The sequence below is a fragment of the Perissodus microlepis genome, chromosome 18 (assembly GCF_051167445.1).
Source record: "Perissodus microlepis isolate ML-2025 ecotype Zambia chromosome 18, ASM5116744v1, whole genome shotgun sequence".
In the NCBI taxonomy this organism is placed as follows: Eukaryota; Metazoa; Chordata; class Actinopteri; order Cichliformes; family Cichlidae; genus Perissodus; species Perissodus microlepis.
Genome location: NC_140478.1, coordinates 30,779,099 through 30,798,641, shown reverse-complemented (window position 1 = coordinate 30,798,641; position 19,543 = coordinate 30,779,099). Strand labels below are relative to the sequence as shown.

Below are 19,543 nucleotides of genomic sequence, written 5' to 3'. Positions count from 1 at the left end.
ATCTTTGATTTCCTCATAGTTTAGGTTTTATTAGTGTGCCTCCCTGCCTTCCTGCCCCAAATTTCAGGTCTCTTTGTTCTCTGTCATCCTTACCTCTGTGTTTGTGTGTTTCCTGTTTTACTTTGAAAGTCCGTGTCCTATGTCAGCTTTGCTTCCTTTGTCTTCTTGTGTCCCTTCTTACCCCCAGCTGTGCTTCCCTCCTGTTTTCCATTCCCTCATTACTCCCTGGTGTATTTAAGCCCTGTTTGTTCCTCTGCCTGTTGTTGCATTGTACCGTCACAATGCTGTGTGTTGTCTCTGGGCTCCTGATTTCCATTGTTACCTCCTGTCAGCTCTTAGTTCCTTTGTTTCTATTTTCCTAGTTTTCTGAGTCTTAGTTTTCTAGCTTCTAGTTTTATGTTTTGCTTCTTGTATTTAGTTTTGGACTTTTTTCCAGCGAGTAAAGCTGCCGCTTTGAGTTTAGCTTTTTGTGTTTGAGTCCTGCGTTTGGGTCCTCATCCTGCCTGCCACACAGCCTAACCACGACAAAATGTGCCTGATGCCATGTGCAGTCGACTACTGGTTAGATTTAAAAAGTCCTGCTATCACTAAGTTGAAACTATCAAGGCTAAAACTGTTTTTTTGTAGCAGGCTGTAGGCATGATTATATCTGCTGTAAGGCCGGACAGTTTCATATGGGAACCTCTCTGGATTGACTTCGTTTGTAGCCAGCCTCTAGTGGACATTAGAAGAACTGCAGTTTTTGGCACTTCCACTGAGGTGCCTGCTTGTGTCAAGGTTCAAATCAAGAAGCTCCAATGTGTTAGACAAGACAGGCGAATGTGAGGAAATGTGACCTAAATACTACGAAGGACCTGCTAAAACAAGCTAACAAAACCAAACTTTTGGGAGATTGATTTTGAGGTCCTTTGGGGAAATGACAGAAAATCTCAGGGAAAAAGAAAGTAAAGCCCAGTTTAGCCAGTATTGTTTGCTCCATATGTAGAAATCACACACATTCCTTCTTTTGTAAAAAACAACAACAAAAAACACAGATCTGTTACTAACAGCATTTTTATGTTCATTTTTTTTTTCCTTTTACATATTTGTCACATTATTGTTCAAATGTCTATAATGACATATTTTACCAACAAATAAATGCATTTGATTAATTGAGTATTTTGCCGGTAAAAGTTAAATATTTCTACAGCCATATCTCAATGACAATGAAATGAACTCAGAGATACATTAACGTATACCTGCATTAATCATCATCATCATCATTTTCAGTTTTAAATCTTTAATTTTATAAATAGATCAAAAATGCACATACGTTGACATATATAAAGAATTAGTTTAAATGAGCCTCTTTCTTGTAAAAAGCCTGTTTATTTACAGAATCCCATCCTGGCCCGACTCCCTTAGCTTGTCTGCTTTTTCATCTCCGTGACATGCCGGCTGTGTGTTGTGGGCGTGAGTTGATTTACTTCAAAGTGCTTGAAGTTTTCCAATCTTTGTGTTGTTTCTATCGTAAGTGTGCCTCTAAACTTTAAAAAGATGATGATTATTTCTACCAAAATATGCACCGAGTGGTGAGCTTGTGTTTGTTTATTTGTGGGTGTTAGAGAATCTAAAGCTTTGTATTTGTTTTCCTCTGGCATCACTGCACACTAAAGGCTGCATGCTACATTTTGCTGTCACAAGCTGATCCTCGGCAGCAAAAACAAACGTTAAATGTTATTTTTCGCTTGTTTTGAGATTCTGGCTCCTAACTCATTGTAAAGTGCCTGGAGCTCCGTCTCCACATCTCTCTGAGCTGTTGATCCTCAGCGAGCCTCAGATCAGCCTCAGATCACGCAGAACATTTGATCCTTCTACGGTCTGAGCTGAAAACAAAGAATCGTGAGATTAAGAGAAAAAAAGTGTCGTCTTTTCATATTTTGCTGCAGTTGTCTTTACATCTCAACTTTAATGGAGAGCAGTTTTTGTCACCGGTGCTGATTTTCGAATGTAGTTTTTGTGAAGCGATATTTAGGTTATTACAAAAGAACATGCTGTAGATCACTGTTTATCATACTACATGTTTATTTAGGTTATTAAGAAAAAGTTTTCATGAAAATGAAAACCAGAAGAGTAAAAACTGAATGAAAATGTGACCACCTTTCATTAACAGAGTGTACTCAGACAGGTTTTGCCTGGGAAAAAAAAGCAACACTAATGTAAAACTTTAGAAGAGAAGAAACATGAATAATTTATATTTGTGTTTATCAAATGGTCAGAAATGCCCAATAAATGCATCTTTAGGGTAACATAGACTCAATGCTTTTAATGTGGATCGGTTGTATTTATGTGCATAGCCAGTAGGGGTGGATGATATAGACTCGAAGTGATCTCACGGTATCATTCACAATGATGACATTTATGACAGTATAGGAAGAAAATACAACATTTTATTGATGTTTGCAGCGTGGAGGCAGCAAAATGTATCACTGCAAACAACATGAAGGCTGTTTCTATTCTTCATTTCCAATGAGCTACTGTTACTGATGCCAGCAGCAGTGTTATAGTACAATAGCAATGACACAGCATAAATCAAACATGAGCACAATAACTGTTTTCAGCTGAAATTTTACATAACTCAAAGTCTAACATAACTACTGAAAACTTTAGTTTAACGATAACTAGAGTAACGTTATTGTCACAGTGGTGGAAGCAGACTGTGTGGAGTGAGGAGGACCCAAGTGCAGACACACAAAACGAAACTTTGATTTAACTGAGGGAGAGCCGTTTGTTGCAGGCTGGTTAAACAGTCCAAAATAAAAAGGCAAAGGCAAAACTAAACAATAACCTAGATTGGGAGAACTAAGATTAAAACGTGAGAAAACTCTTAACGTGAACATGAAGACCTGGCATGGATACATGAAAACCTAGAAACATGGCAGCGTAGCAGAGAAAGCAGGACGATCGGACAAGGAATGAAGGAAAACTCACAGACTAAATGCACACAGGAAGTGATCGGGGAAAGTGGAAACATGGGGAAACAGCTGATATGAATGAACAGAATGACGCCACAGGAGAAGTGAAACTAAACACACTGAATATGGAAACGCCAGACCCTTCACAATAAAACAGGAAACATTATGAGATGCAGACATGGCAAGACGAGCAAGATTAACATATCCTCCTGAGAACGGCTATTTATGTCCTCTGCTTTTGGTCTATAACTTTTGTGTTATTTGAGCTACCCTTCTAAGTCCTGATGTGCTCAATAGAGGACATCCTGGCCTTTCCAATGATATTTCATTTGATTGGGTGGCCTTTTTTAGATCTAACGAGGCGGGAAATTACAAAAAAAGTTAAACTGAGGGATACATTTTCCCTCGGTTCTCAGGAGGATATAATAAAAGTGCAGTTGAAATGTTTTCTACCTGAGGTGTTGTTTCTTGGGTTGAGCTTTTTAAAAAGCTCTGCTGTTCTGCCACGTAACCGCAGGAGTAATTTCCATCCGCCGTTTGTTCTTCCCGTCATATGGAGCGCAGCTAGCGAGTGCTCCAGCAATCCTTGGTCAAGTCACTTCTTCACTTTTGTTCTCGTATCGCCAGCTACTTGTATCTCACCATCACATGCCTTTGTAGCCTGGTTGTACTTGTTTTTACGATGTGTTTTTGCCTCGTTGGGTAAAACAAGTTTATTGTTTCCATCTGTAGCTGAAATAGGTTAAGTATTATGTTTAGTTGGAGGTATGCTCTCAACAACAAAGCCAAACTACTTCCATAGTACTGAAGAAGCTCCCTTTTTTCCCTAATTGGCACTAAGTAACAAATAAAATCAGTAAGTAACAAATAAAACTCTAGAATTTCAGAGAAATTAACACAATTAATTGTTAAACGTCGACCATGACATGCCCCAAGTTTTTTTCCATTAACATGCCTGACAAACAGACGAACAAAGGCTCCCTTTGAACAGACTCTTCTTTCTTCTCGTTCCAACAGAAACTTCCTGGGAACCAAAGAGACGTCTTTACTCCTGATGGCCATGTTCCTCCTCGCCGTGTTTTACCACGGCCAGCAGGTAAGACCACGCCAGCTTTAACTGTGTCCTAATTAGTGAAGGAATGGCAATTTACACATTCAGAACACTGATTCATCACCTATGAGTGGATTTGTTATGGGCTGGTGATTGAGTTAGAGGACTTCTTGGCTAAATATTGTTATTATCTACACCCATGCAGCTGATTTTTGGGTCTTATCAGGTGGATTAGCTTGTTTTCTAAGCATCAAAATGTATGATTAAAGGTGACTGAAGGGCATGGATAAAAACAAAAACTGTGACGGTTCCTTTAAAGGATAGTAACAGAAATAACCAGAGTACAGTGGGCGTGAGGAACCCAGCATCTTTCTTGTTGCTATGCAACGGTCTAATTAGAGTTATCAGCTAACGTGAAGTAAAAATAACAGAAGAAGATGACGAACAGTTGGAGTTCAGATGTGTCCAAACATGATGACATAAACGGTTAACGACCTGCCACATTTAACTGGCCTCTGAGAAACTCAAAGCAAAAAACGGTCATTGCATCCTTTAAAAATGTGAATCACTCTTCCAGCTGTGGATGCTGTGATGTGGAATCTCAAATACTTTGGTTCCATACAGATGAGGTGACAGCCGTAGCTGTAAGCATTAGACATCTTTGCGTGATGACCCAGAGAAGGCAGTGATATTCTTAACGTGTTTGACTTGCTTGTGGCTGCAGGGGTAACATAAGACGGATGTAGCCATGGTGATGTCAGCCGTAGGTTTGTGAAGTCCTGTTGTTAATCCTTGAGCTGAGCGTTTTTGCCATCACCATCTTGGTGCTTTTGAAACCAGACCAATGAGGTGTGGATCTGACTGTGAAATCACTCTCTGACTGAATAACCAATCAGCACGTCCTGTATAATCCTGCATATGAGGAGTCTTATCCGTAACTGACCCCTTAAACTCCTCAGTAAAGTGTTTACAGAGATCAGGGTGGAGGGAGGTTTTGCCATAGTCTTCTGTAGGACCTGAAGTCTTGTGTGAGCCGTATGCATCACCACCTGGCGGCCACTGAAAACAATGCAGGTTTAATGCTTGAGAAATTAACCTTCAGCCCAAAGAGGTGAGAAAGGTCGGGGTGTTTAAGCCTGAAATGAGTTCTTTTGAATCCTCCAGTTCTGTATACGAGGTTTGGGCTGAATCTGCACTTTACAGGAACCTGGGTGGTGGCAAGACAGTTATAAGCAATTTGTATTTACCTCTTCTGGGTTTCTTGAATGCGGTCCAAGTGTAAGAAAGAAAAATCACTTTGGTTAAACCTCTTGCTGCCTATAAAAGCTGTGACACAGGGCTGTGGGTAGAGAACATTTTAATAACCGAGCCTTTAAACGCATCTGTAATAACACAGGAATCGTCCTGCCAGGTTTTATGATTGCATAATAAGCGACCGGAGTGTTTCTTCAGCAAAGCAAAACTGGCACAGACCACTTTGTTTACACGTCTGATACATTATACAAGCCATTTCTATAAAGATGCAGTGAGACTCAGTGGCCTGAAGGAAACCGGTACCACTGTGCCGCTTTCATGCTCTCGCTATGGCAACCTTTGATCATGTAGTTTAGCAGCTCGGCATTGGTCAGAGACGGCCGTAATTGAAGGTCTTTTGTAGCCTCATGAAAGTAGAAAGCAGCTGTATTTGAAGTCATGCAGTGGCATATTGATTTTCTCTGGGTCAAACCACTTGTTTGGCAAAGCAGAGACAATGACAGCTCACAGCATGAAACACTCGCAGCGCTGAAAAGCTGTTTGTGCCAGATGCATATGGCCAAGGGAAAAGAGAGTACACTAAAAAGACTATTTACTCTTAGCAGGAAAGTCCAGCGTGCAAAACAGGATCCAGCTGTTTTTTAGTGCAGTGTTGATGAACTCTGTAAGTGGCTCCGTGTTTTCTGCTAAATTCTCCAAATTATCTTTGGGCAAAGTGGATAATCGCTGACAGAGGAGCACTTTTTGTTTTCATTTTTCATGCTTAAGCTCACAGCAGGGGTTAAGTTACAATTTTTGTGGTATATTTTACTGTTTCAAGTTTTTAGTCCAAGAGGCAATCTCAGTGCTTTCCTGTCTGTTTATGTTACGGTTACGTTCCAGCCAAAGACATTAAAGCAGGATTTTGTCTCAGCGTCGAGCATCAAGCATAAAAGGATCCTTAAATCCTGTACATGTTCAGTCCTTTAGTGTCCAGCCTGGAAGCTTTTCTCTGACAGTAAACACAGGCTGTCTATAACAGCTTTATATACACAATGTGATGTTTGTGAACCCTCAAGCTGGAACCTAGACTTCTGGCTTTGGTGATTCAGGAAAAGCAATCAGTACTTTTCCAGTGTGCTAACTACAGTATTGCGGAAAAGTCACTTTATATTTTGCGAGGAACATGGGAAAGCAGCTAGTTATTAGAATATATGCAAACATGCATGGGTATATAATAGTGCCGTCAGCGTTAATCTCGTTAAAATGACGTTAACACCAGAACCAAAACAGAGTTTGTGCAATTCTAACAAGCTTAAAAGTCAATATTTGTTATGGCCACCTTTATTCTTCTACACAGTTTGAACTCTCCAAGGCAGCTTTCGCGTCTTTCTTTAAGTAGTCTTCAGGAGTAGTTCTGCAGGCTTCTTGATGGACATTTAAAGCTCTTCTTTGGATGTTGAGATTCAATGCGGCTGAGGTCTGAGGTCTGGGGAGGCCAGTCCATGACTGGTAGTTTTGATTTTACTGGATTGGATTGGATTGGATTACTGCAGTGTTTGGGGACTTTATCCTGTCTTTCTTCTCTGTCCCCAATCGGTTGCAGCAGATGGCCCCGCCCCTCCCTGAGCCTGGTTCTGCAGGAGGTTTCTTCCTATTAAAAAGGAGTTTTTCCTTCCCACTGTCACCTAAGTGCTTGTTCATAGGGGTTCATAGGATTGTTGGATTTTTCTCTGTATGTGCTATTGTAGGGTCTACCTTACAATATAAAACGCCTTGAGGCAACCGCTGTTGTGCTTTGGGCTGTATAACTAAAATTGAATTGAATTTGCCATGCTGAAAAATGAACACAAAATAATCCCCAACATCACTGACTGAAACACAGCCAGAAACCATGGCAGAACCTCCGTCATGTTTTACACTTGGGGTAGAAAACACAGTTTATTTTGGGATCAAGTTTGCCATCTGTACGGACCTGTGACCACTGACATTAACATTCATTTATGTAATGCTTCAAAAAAACCTGCAAACGTTTTCAATATGTTTGGACTGCTGTCAAAACATATGTCATTACCAGCATACCAGCAGGTTTTTGACCCCCATTTTCTATCTCATTTCTACTTTGGCAGCCACTGGAACTAGAAAATACAAATGTGGCGTTAGTAATTGCACACAGGTTGGGCTGAGATTGGAGAAATTTCCCCAAAGAGCAGCAACAAGAAGCACGGAGCAGTTCTGACCAAAACGGACCAAAATATAGTGACACGACATTCTTTTGACTCACATCAGCTCCTCTGCCTACTAGTAATCGACTCCAACAGTAATCAGAAGTCTCACGTTTTCAGAATGGCCCGTGGTTTGTGTTTGAAGCAGAGCTCCTGCAACAGAGGCACACACAGATGAAGCAAAACAGAGGTAATAATCGTTACGCTGAACAATGGCGTGATGAAGCTTCATTTGAATTCTGGAATGAGAACAGGGCTGAAAACCCACAGCCCTGTCGTCCATTGTTGAAGAAATGCATGAACACAGAGGGTGTTAAAAAGTTAGTGCTTCTTTCACAAAAGATACTTATTGTGCTGTGGAGAAAACCCTATTAGAGCGGAGAGATGAAGGAAACTATTTCAGCCTTTTATTCGTCTTCACAGCCTCTTTCATTACGAGAGTTGTGGTTTTATTCAGCGCTCGTTATCTCTTACTGCTGTGTGTAATGTCTTCCCTGTAAAAATTTTCTCACCTTTTCCCTTGATGGTATCTGGAGCTGCAAGTGTGCAGCTCATTATGCGAGCCCGGGAAAAAAGTGCTGAAAGTTAAGGAAAAAAAAGAGTTTTTGCACATTTATACAATAAGACAAGTTAATGCATCGAGTTAGCAAATTTGGCTACTATAATATGTTTTTTGTTGTAGGTAGTTGATTATTGCATCAAGAGATCAGCAGAGGAAACTAAGCCAGCAGCCTTTTGCGTAATAAATTAATGGTGGAAACACTGAAGCCAGATGAGGTTGTTGTTCATGAGTGCTGCTTCCTGTCAGAGCTGTAATTACATTATCAAACACAGCAAGCACGAAGCAATTCGTTACAGCCATTCAGAAAAAGCTCTTAATTTGAAAGGATTAGGGATTCTTCTTTTTGACACTCCAGTTTTCTGCTGAATAATTTTAAGACTCGAACATTAATCAAGGCTGCACTGCTGGCAGCAATAATACAACACAAATACAAGAAGAATCAAATAATAGCACTCACGTGTAAACCACAATTCATTACATTATTTCACTGGCTCCAATATATTCATAAGCTTTCCCAAAAGAATAAGCGTCTTTATGCTCAGTCAATGTAACCATTGCTCAGTCTAACAAGGATATAAACAGGACGACAAGGACAAGGAAGTCGTCATCTGACTGCAAGTAGTTGTAGCCTCAGTCTCGGGCTGCTCGATATAACGATATATATCGGATGATGATATGAAAAAATCTATCGTTTCATTTTACGCTATTGTTTGTTTCATGGTGTCGCAAAATAAACTGTTTACGGCATCGTTTTGATGGTCACTGTAGTGGCTATATTAATTTCCTAAAGTTCTCTCTTTCTCTTATATTTAAAATAACCACACTACGGACAGTTAAGCGACTGTTTTTACGCGTTGTCGTTAGCAACAACGACGGTAAACCCAGCGTGTGGCTCTGCTGTCCGCTTGTTTATTTTCCACCCAACCCTTTCACAATAAAGCTGAAGATCCTGTTGAGATTTTTCAAAATAAACTGAAATGATGACAAACAGAATGACCAAAACAAAACAAATCGAGGACCTTATTTCTAAACGAGGGGCTCCCTCTGTAGCATGGACATGGTTTGGTTATGAAAAGTCTGACGCGGACCAGAAAACTCTACTATGGAAATTATGCCGCAAACCGGTCCCCACCACAAACTCAAACACGGCAAAACTCTTTTACCACCTACGCAAGAATCACGTGAAAGAGTATGGAAAGAGTTTATGGATGAGAAGCAAAAAAGAGCCGTCAGGTGCTCAAAATAAACCTTAGACTCAAACATTAAAACAGGCTTTTCCCCGCAGCACGCCGTGTAATACTCACAAAGTAAATGGCGGCCGTTACAACTTATGTCTAAAAATGTATAGTTTCATGCATCAGTCAGTGAAAAAGTAAAACCTAAAATTGATTGTGCCACCCTTGGCAGCGAGAACTGCCATCAAGTGTTTGTGATCACTGGCAATGAATCTTTCACTTCGCCGTGGAGGAATTTTGGCCGATTCTTCTTTGTAGAGTTGTTGTGATTCAGCCTCGTTGTGGAGTTTTCGAGCATCATGCTAAAGCATCTTGATCTGATTTGAGTCTGGAGTTTGACTACCACTGTTTGTTTTTCTAGCCATTAAGAGTACTGGACTCCAGATTATTGTCCTGCCTCATAACCTGGACTTTCTCCTTCAGGATTTTCTGGTAGAGAGCAGAATTCAGGGTTACATCATTTATAGCAAGTTATTTTTACATCACATATAACGAGATGCAAACTTTCCAAAAAGTTCCAATTTCCTTCCATCAGTCTACAGAATATATTCCCAAAACACTTCGGGATCATCAAGATGTTTTTTTGGCAAATGTGATATGAGGCTTTGTCTCCGTTTTGGTCAGCAGTGGTTTTCTCCTTGGAACTCTGTCATAGATGATATTTCTGCCCAATCTCAAGAACTCTGACCTTAAGTGAGGCCTGCAGTTCTTTTGAATTTGTTCTGGTTTCTTCTGTGACCTCCTGGATGAGTCGCTGATGAGCTCTTCAGTAAGCCAGCCTCTCCTGCGAGGGTTCACCACTGTTCCAGGTTTTCTCCATTTGTGGACGAAGAGATTCCAGTGAACCATGGTGAGAGACAAAGCCTTAAAAATGGCTTTGTAACCCTTTCATGACTGATAGTGATTTTGTTTCTCAGCTGTTTCTTTAGATTGTGGCATGTATTGTTTTGAGATCTTTTACCCTACCTCTGTTTATTGATTATTGAATAACTTCTAAATAGTTTTAGACAATAATCTGGCCTGGGTGTGGCTAGTGAAAATTCTGTTAACGATTTAACAAGAAGAGCAATTACTTTTTCAGATAGGGCCAGGTAGGTTTCAGTAGCTGTTGTCCCTTAAAAATGAAAAGCAAAAAGAACTGCAGTTTGTATTTACTCAGGTTATTGTTGTCTATCATTAAAATCTGATGATCTGGAACAGTTAAGTGTGACAAATATACAGAAAACTAAGAAATCAGGAAGGGTGTAAGTACTTTTTCATGCTCCCAAGCTCAAATATTCAAGCAGCTTTGATGTGGCAGATTTTTGAGCTTCCTGACAAAACCCGACGAGAGATTTGTGTCTCCTCCTGGTCTTCAGATGGGATCTTGCTTTGTTAGGCAAACGTGCAAACCAGTCCACTATGGAACCACTTTCACGTTAAATTAAAAACTCAAAAACTCATCGAGGGCTTATTGTCATTTCCAACGTGTTGTGAAGATTTCCAGGCGGTTGGAGCATAAAGGATAAAAGCCATTATTCTGAACTCACACTGAAGGCCAGTCATTGGACCAAGTATGATTTAAATCAGAGCAGCCATCAGCCATGTTTGTCCCACCTCTCCACCCAGATTTCGCTGAAAGAAAAATGACAGGATTATTGTTTTTATTTTATTTGTTCGCCTAAATCTGCTTTGTTTCATATCCTCATACATTTTAATGCTCGTCGGGTTGTTGGGCTGTCACATTAAGTTATGTAACTGTATAAATGGAGATTACCTGCAGTAACCACAATGTGTGAGGTGACTGCAGCTCCTATGCTGAGTAACGTGTTCGTTAGAACAGGAGAGCGAGGTATTTTCTGTACAGTTAACAGAAGCCATCGGTGAACAGCGGAGGTCATGTTGGCTAACGGCTGAGCGACCCGCTCTTTCACTGGGCGCCATCTCATTATCCCACCGACTAACGGGGCTGTCAGGCTTTGCATTCTTAATTAGAAAAACAGAAAATGAGATTGAAGTTTTTGTATTCACTCATATGATTAAGTGACTAATTGTTACCGCGATTAATCACAAAACGGTTTCCGCTGAACCCTGGAAAGAGTCGCTTAAATCCTCGCAGGCTTTTCAGCCGGCCCTCAAAATTAGTTTTTTTTTCTTCCTCTCATCTGCAAGTATTAAGTAAATGGTGCTGACTTTTGTTTGTCTCTAATGTATTCAAATGACTTGGTATTAATTGTGCATTCAAAACATCGGTTTGTGTTGCTTATTAGAATCCTTTTGCTGAGCTTCAGATTGATCGCACCCTCATGTTTTACATAATTGATCTGGCTTTTAGCAGATTTTTTAATTTAGCCGCCTGATCCAGAACTGCGGCTCAGCTTTTTCATCATCTAAATGAAATAAACAAAAGACTTTCCCCTGAACTTTGGTTACACGTTTAAGCAGTTAAGTGATTAACAAATGCCTGTTTAGGCTCGGGTGAGAACACAGACAGGATATGGATTTCCTGTTTTTTGGAGGTTGGGGAAGATTTGGGGAATATGTGGAGAATAAATAAATACATTTTTATTTTTAGGTATAACAGATAACAAGGATGAGGATGGTTGGGACCATTTCTCTCTCAACTTCTATCACATATGACTAAATCTCAGAAAATGTTGCACGGCTGCGAGGGTGTTTTCATCAGGTATGATAGACACCGTTGGTAATGTAAGTAAACGACCCAACCTGAAAACAAGTGATAAGACCACAAAAGAGAAGCACAGAAGCATCTCATGTTAAATAAGCACAGAAACGTGTGGTTTCATTAGGTCCCATCATTCTGAGGCCTTTGGTTTTGCTGTTCTGCTTTATAAAGATCATTCTCCTTGTTTGTCTCTCTGTCTTTTTGTCCCTACCTGATCCCCATTATCATGGTGCACTTTCCCTTCTTTGCTACATGCCTTCATTTTCCTTCAGCTTCCATCAGCTCCTTATTAAAGCTCACATTTTGTTGGCTCTACTTTTCAGTTATGGGGTGTCTTTATTCCATTCCTCTTTAGAATTTTAACAAAAGTAGAAGAAAAGAAAAAACATTTTCAGGGTCCTCTCCTTCGGTCTTATTATTATTCTCTGTTGCAGGTTTGATTTCTAAAGACCCAGCGCTCTGAGTATATCGCTCTGTAATTTGATTCACAATGTTCGCAACTCGTGACTTAAAAAACTGATTTTCTTTGACTTTTTCTTTTCTTTTACCAGCAGGAGAAAACAATACAATTACTTTAGTGATTGTATTAATATTTTCTTGCTGGTAGAAGAACAGCCAGAAGGCATAAACATCATTTTAATCCAGTCTTCTCCACATCGAACATCCAAAAAGTCTTGTTTTGTCCACGGCTTCTAAAATAACTTATATAAAATGTTAATATATCTATGTACATTTATGCCAGATGTTGTGCTTTTTTGAAGCTTGTCTGTGTTTAAATCTTTTGTGGGAAAAGCGATCATTTTACTATGTTTAGTACCGAGGAGATGAGCAGTGGTGTTGGGGTGCCACAAACGATTATTTTGACAGTCGACTAGTCACCGATTATTTTTGTGATTAGTCGTCTAATCAGATCATCATCCATTGGATGTAAAACGTACAGCTTATTGCACCAGCAGCATCTGCTCTTATATAACTATCATTCTCGCCTGAACATATGTTAAATGTTTATTTTGTGACCCAGAAAGAATAATAAGAGTAACATTAAAACTAACTAGCTGCCGCCATTGTTGTAAACTGAGCTGGGCTGCGCTATGAATTCTGGGACAGAGCTAATTCTTCTTCGGGGTTTAACGGCAGCTGGCATCCTTGTACATGCAGTGCTGCCATCTTCTGTTTCAGTCCGTTATTACACTCTTAAATCCTACTACTTATTCCTGCGTCTTTTGGGATCTTACAAAGCTTCAAACGACGCGTCGACTATTAAATCAGTCGTCAACGATTTTGATAGTCGACTAATCGTGGGAGCCCTACAGTGGTGTCGGACGGTGTATATTTTCATTCACTTCTTTTGACGATTTAGTTCCTTCGGTGAAGTTTAGATAACTTGAGGTTGGAGAGAGACTGAAGAAGACGAGTTTCAAGCCGTGGTCTTCATTGTCAAAATCATTAGGCATGGCCGTAAGGGGTCACTTGTCAGGCAAACATCAGCGTAGGTTGTTTAAATCGTGTGAAGAAGCAGCGCTGCTGTTTTTCTGCTGAAGAGTGCCTTGTTTGTTTAAAAAAAATAAGCCTGTGTGTAGATTTGGAGAACTGGGCTATGCAGTTTGGTGAAGCTGTGTTCAAGTCTCTGTATTTTAAAATACATCAAAATGGTTTACTGATATCAGATCTCATACACTGGATGTTTGAGCTGGTATACATATACAGTGAAATTATGTCGGGCCAAAGAAGATCTTCTCTGCACATGAAACAGATGAAGTGTTTAATCTGCAAACAGCCACAATGGCATGAATGATTAAAAAACACATTAATAACTCATCCAAATGATTTGTTTAGTAGCCTGAATGAATTATACGAGTGCAAGCATCCACTGGTGCTAGAGCACACAGTGGCACGCCAAACTAAGGTTTCTGATTTGTGACAGCTACATTTTTCTGTCTTCAGTTGGAGTACACAGCACGCCTGGACTTCCTGTGGCGTGTCCAGGCCAAGGAGGAGATCAACGAGATGAAGGAGCTGCGAGAACACAACGAGAATATGCTGAGGAACATCCTACCCAGCCACGTGGCCCGACACTTCCTAGAGAAGGACCGGGACAACGAGGTCTGTGCAAAAAGCCGCTCACACCAAAAGTGGTTATACGAGTGGTTATGTTGGTTTTTAGCAAAAAAGCGATTGAGTCGATCTGGATCTGGAGGTGGGGAAAAGTTCTTTGAGTCATTTCGTCACAAATACACATCAAATTGAAATATGAAAAATTGAGAGGCCTCCAGTAAACCAAAACCTTTGTGATATCAGCAACTGCTAAATAACGGTAATCAAATTTTCATTGGCGAGCTGGTTGGTGTCTGGGAATATGCTAGCAACAAATCGCCAGAGGGATCAGCGCCCAGTCTCTGGCCCTGTGTGACTGTGGCTTCCTGTAAGTGGGTGCTCTGGTCACAGATCTAAGCTCTTGACGGGCACTTTGTTTTTGCAGTCAGAGCAGTCATACTGGTCATGAGACAGAATGCAGGTTTCAGACACGACGTCTGTCTTTTATATACACTGTTTTTTTCCTGTTCCTCTTTCTCAGTATTATATTAACAACATATTTGGGGGGTTCAAACTAAAAGTGGTCTCACTTAAAATGAGTTATAATTTCTTAATATAACTGCACCGTTACAGTTATTAGGATGCAGTGGGTCAAGGCTGAATCTGATTGTAGGGTGGATGCTTGCAGCAGACGTTTTGGGTCATTTTACTGTTGTCAAATTTTATTCTTCGCTTCAAAATAAAGTCCAAATCTTGATTCAGAGTAAAATACCATTTCCAGATCTCAGTTCTCTCAGCTAGCATTTGTGAATCACAGCCTGTTATTACCTTCAGGAATGATGAAGTAGACACAGGTTGTTTTTTAGGCCACTGACAACTCGAAAGATTAATGTTTTCAGTAACCTGTCAGCAAACGATAGGTCACATCTGAACATTGGACTGACTCAATATTTAGTGGTTTTATAAAGCAGCGCCTCCTTTGCACGCTTCGCCTCATTTTTTTCACCACAGACCTGCTGAAAAATGAGTCTCCTGTGTTCATTACAGTTCGTTCGCCGAGTCTCGGTCTTGCTGCTTGCAGAGAAAAGAAAAGGCAGTGTAATTGCTTTTCAAAGACTTTACAAAGTGAGAATTGGTGGGGCGGTTCATTCAGCCGGAAATCTTTGGAGACCTTTTTTTTTTCCAACCCATGCATTCGATTTGATTTTAATAACATGTTGTCTGTCTGTCAGCACACATTGATTTGTGTCTCTGGCACAGCGGTGACTCAGCTGCCCCAACTCTGCAGAGAATTTAACTTTTCACAGTCACTTTTTGTTCACCTTATCGCTGCCGCTCTTCTTCTGGTGCTTTTAATTGTCCCCAAGGGAAGATAAAACGAGAGCACAAATTTACACTCAGACTTACCACTAAATACTCGTTAGTGAGAGACTAATAGAATTTAACTCAAGATTTGTATCACACAGCAGGTCGTATGATTAGAAAGATAATGCCAGTAAAAATGCTTTCAGTGACTTTCAGTGAAGGTGAAGCTTCCAGGCAGCTGCAGCAGCTGCTGTCTGCATGCCTGTCAAAGAGGCCACGCTGCTTACTTTAAACTTTCACAAAATCCAAACAGGTGAGTTAAAGATCACTGCATCATCACAAAGGAGAAATTTAGCTGTAGAGGCTGTAAACCGGTTCATTCATGTAAACTTATTTATTAGGAAATTAGTGATACATAAGTGACAGTCTAATAAAACAATAGAATTTCAGTCACTGAAACAAAAGCACAAACCTGCCACATGGTCTGTAGCAAAAAACAACTCAACATTAGTTATGAAAAATCCTCCAAAAAGCACCAACAGCAGTGAGCGGGTACAGCTGCACACATCTGGACAGCTGTCAGTCAAAGCAGCCCTGCCCCCAAGTCCACTATCCAGTTGGATGAGTTCTAAATAATAAACCATCATCACAGTTATTATATGACACTTTTAAAAAAATATATTTATACAAAGAATCAAATACACACAATGAAAGAAAATCAATGGGTGGAGAGATGTTATATAAAGGATTAATAGCAAGAATTACCTTGATAAGCAGACATCAAGCATACAGTGGCAGGAAGAAATTCTCCAGATTATGGCACATCTTGCAAGTCCAGGAGAGGTTTCCAGATGCCCTGAGAACTGGTCAGAGACTTCCCTTTGCAGCAACAAATCTTTTTGGAACAAGGAAGTGATGGGGATTTCCATTCTTGTAAGATTTGCCCCTTTTACAGCAATCGTCCCTATCCCCGTGTTTCCTTTGGTGAGATGGAAGTAGCCTATCAGAGGAGCCAAAGGTGGCCAGGGTGCAGTCTAGTTGGCCCAGGCCTCCCTGAGACGGTTGGCATTAACCGGAATAACAAAACCTTTGGCAAACTGGGAAATCAGATGTTTAGAGGTTGGTTGACCAAAAAAGATAACAGAGAATATGATTTTTAGGTTTAGCGTTAACATCGGGGATAGACCCACGCATAAATCTAATTTGTAGATACTGAAAAAGTTTGAGCTGAAACAGCGCAATCCCCTCCTTTTCCCTTTGACACTTTTTAACTTGAACACTATCCCTTATGATAAAGCCACCGTGTTGATATATCGATCAGAGATTATTACGTTAAGGTTATCTGTGTTTTTACTTAAAGTGCAGGAAGAGGTGACAACAAAACAGCTTCTTGATGCTGTTTTTCTTCCAGTCGTCCATTCTTCGTCGCTCTCCTTCACCAGCTCAGTAATACCTGATGCCACTGGTCCGCAAACACACCCGTTATCACTAGTCCTTTCAAATTGCTGTATTGTCCTCTCTTGCCTCCTTGATGATCAAATCTCCAATGTTCCTTTGCCTTCCAAACAAAGGTCGAGCAACCTATGAATTATGAATGTCAGGAGAGGAGAGCCGATATCATTCTGCTTCTAATTAAAAAGGACACGATTAAAAATGCATCCATTAGAATAGTTTGACTTCTAATCACTTGTTGCATTATTAATCAGGATGTTTGTTGTTCTGTGATTTAGATACCAGAGCACTGGGTTATTAATAGGCTCCCACACCCCTGAGGAGGTTTTGATGATCTTTGGAATCAATTAAAACTCAGCATCATTTATTCCACCAGGTAGCTTCGTTTTTTTGAAGGTTTTATTCCTGAGTGTGTCAGTCGCTTACTAAATGGCACTTCAGCAGAATTTAATCTGTTAAACTGTTGTTCAGTAAGAGCTTCAGTCAAGTTTTTATTTTGATGCCACATTTTTAGTTTCTTATTCTCATCAATTCATGGATCATTTCTGAATTCTTCTTCGTCTTCTAGTAAAGCTTTTATTTTGAAACATTTAGAGGAAAATCGTATAGAACCAAAAAGGATCCCAAAGCAAAGTTGAAGTGAATGATTGAAATGCAACAAAGTGTTTGAAAGCAGAGTGGCTGGAAACACACTGAGAGCTGTCATGCAAATTATGACGTGTTTTTGAACGTCTTCGAGGCGTTTCGAGTACAACTGTCAGCGTTGGAACATTAAACTCATGCCAAATTTCATAATGACCCAAGTGGAAAATGGAGTGGAAAGTGAGTAAGTGGAAGTAAGTGGAAAAATGAATCAATGTGACTTCAAGGAAAGACAGAAAAACATATCTGTAGAAACAAAGGTTTGCTGCTTCAACACTACCACTGTCATGCTAACGTGCTTTCATAGACTCTTGTTTGTTACAGACACTTGTGCATCAAGCTAACTGATTGGTTGATCCAAATATTTTTGGCAAAGGAAAAAGAGGAGAAGAAAATGATGGTCTTAAATAACATCTCTGCCCCTGTTTTTAGACTAAAAGTTCCTGACACCTCCCCCATGTTTTAATGTCATCATGGCAGCAGACATGCTGCATCAGTGCCAGCGCAGCCAGCACTTGTCCTAAAGCATGCGGCTAACCGCGCGCTGCCCTCCGAGTTCTTAGTGCTTGGAATTCTTTTGCCTGGAGGCCTTTCTGCGGTAATCTCAGAAACTACTGCATCTGACTTCAGTGACTCATAAAAGACCGTTTCGGATCAACATCAGATCTATAGCTCGAGCAGAACTTGGTTCCTGGAACCTTGATTCTAAGCTGTAGCTGATCATCACGATGAGATAATCAAACAACAAACTAGATACACGGAACATCTCTCTGCTTTAAATCAATGTTAACATTTTTATTTGGGGTTTTTTGTCTGTATTTTGGAGGCATAAGTCGCCATATTTGTATGAGAGAGTGATGGTGCAATGCTAAATGCATACACGAACCCACAGCAAGTCATTTGATATGTTATTATTTTTATTTTTAGCACAATTCAAAGTAAATGATGACTGCAGCATCAGGAAAGGGACAAATCAAAATGCATAACACTGATGGTCACCGCTAAAGCCTGTTTTAATGTTAATGTTCTTTACAGACATGCATATGTTGGGCTCAACGTGAGTGTCCACCGAGAATACAACGTCAGGCGTCAATGGTGTAAAGTTTAGAAGTAAACAGCACTGAGAGCACAGTGAGGATGAAGTGAAAGATATCAAATTGTAAATTTACATGATTGAATGATTTACTGAGGCAGTGCTCTCCATCGAAGACAGAAATGATGCAAACATTGCCCCCCAGCTATATGAAATTCCACACACCTCGAAGCAGAAAACGTGGTTAACAAAGAACATTGATAACCACTTATGTGATCGCCACCATCTCTGCCTTTGGTTTCAGGGATTGTTAAAAAAGCTAAAGAAAGCCCGGCTCTGTCGAACTGGCTCCACAGTACACCCCGCTGAAATGTACATGTTGTGTTGAAATAATTAAATTTCATTTCTTCAGGGTTTGACATAACTTGGCTAAATATAGGTTATTCTAATCCAAAACATTATGATGTATGTGCATCACCCAAACCTCTGTAAATGCCCAGAGATGCACAGTATAAAATATGATGTCAGAGTTGCTGTCACAGCCCGTAAGCATCATCCTCAGCAGTGTAGCCCTGTGCTCTGTGTTTTACATTCCAGTTTAGCTCTCATACATTTTATTATTCTTAACCCTTATCAAGATTTTTATTTCTTTATTTAATCTAATTAAAAATTTTCTCAATGGGATGAGAAAGGTCTTTTTTTCTTCAGATCACAGATGCATGATCCAAGTTAAGTACTAAAGTGAACTGAATACTTAATTGGAGGTGATGAGGAGTGTTGATGGTGGAGCATTACTGCCTTTAGTCACCCATCTTTCTATTTAGTATTAGAAAACTCCTCCTGAAGTATGTTAAGGAGGCTTAGTTTGCAGGAAAAAGTAAAGCCCAAATAAACCTCGGAGCTCCGGCTGGCCTGAAAAGGCACCAGGAATAACCGAGCAATTAAATTAGTTCGACTTTTACTGAGTTCCACTTTGAAGGCGCTGACATTTGACTGAGCTCATTAAGCTTGTATGATTTCACAATAAAGTCAAAGGCTTATTTTTATAAGTGTGTAATTACATTAAAATGATAACAGACAGAGAGAGTCACCCAGCTTCTCCTGAATTATTACCTCCAAATGTTGAACTCTGGACAGACGTTATGTTTTCTA

General features: G+C 40.1%; 1 protein-coding gene across 2 annotated transcripts in view; it reads left to right on the top strand.

Moving 5' to 3' along the window:
- Window positions 1-19,543, top strand: part of adcy8 (adenylate cyclase 8 (brain)) — a 127,585-nt gene that overhangs the window by 97,324 nt on the left and 10,718 nt on the right. For both annotated transcript variants that reach the window (XM_084912882.1, XM_084912883.1), the window contains 2 exons: window positions 3,972-4,050; window positions 13,870-14,028. In XM_084912882.1, the coding sequence (XP_084769008.1) occupies window positions 3,972-4,050; window positions 13,870-14,028 (238 nt within the window). The remainder of the gene's footprint in view (window positions 1-3,971; window positions 4,051-13,869; window positions 14,029-19,543) is intronic.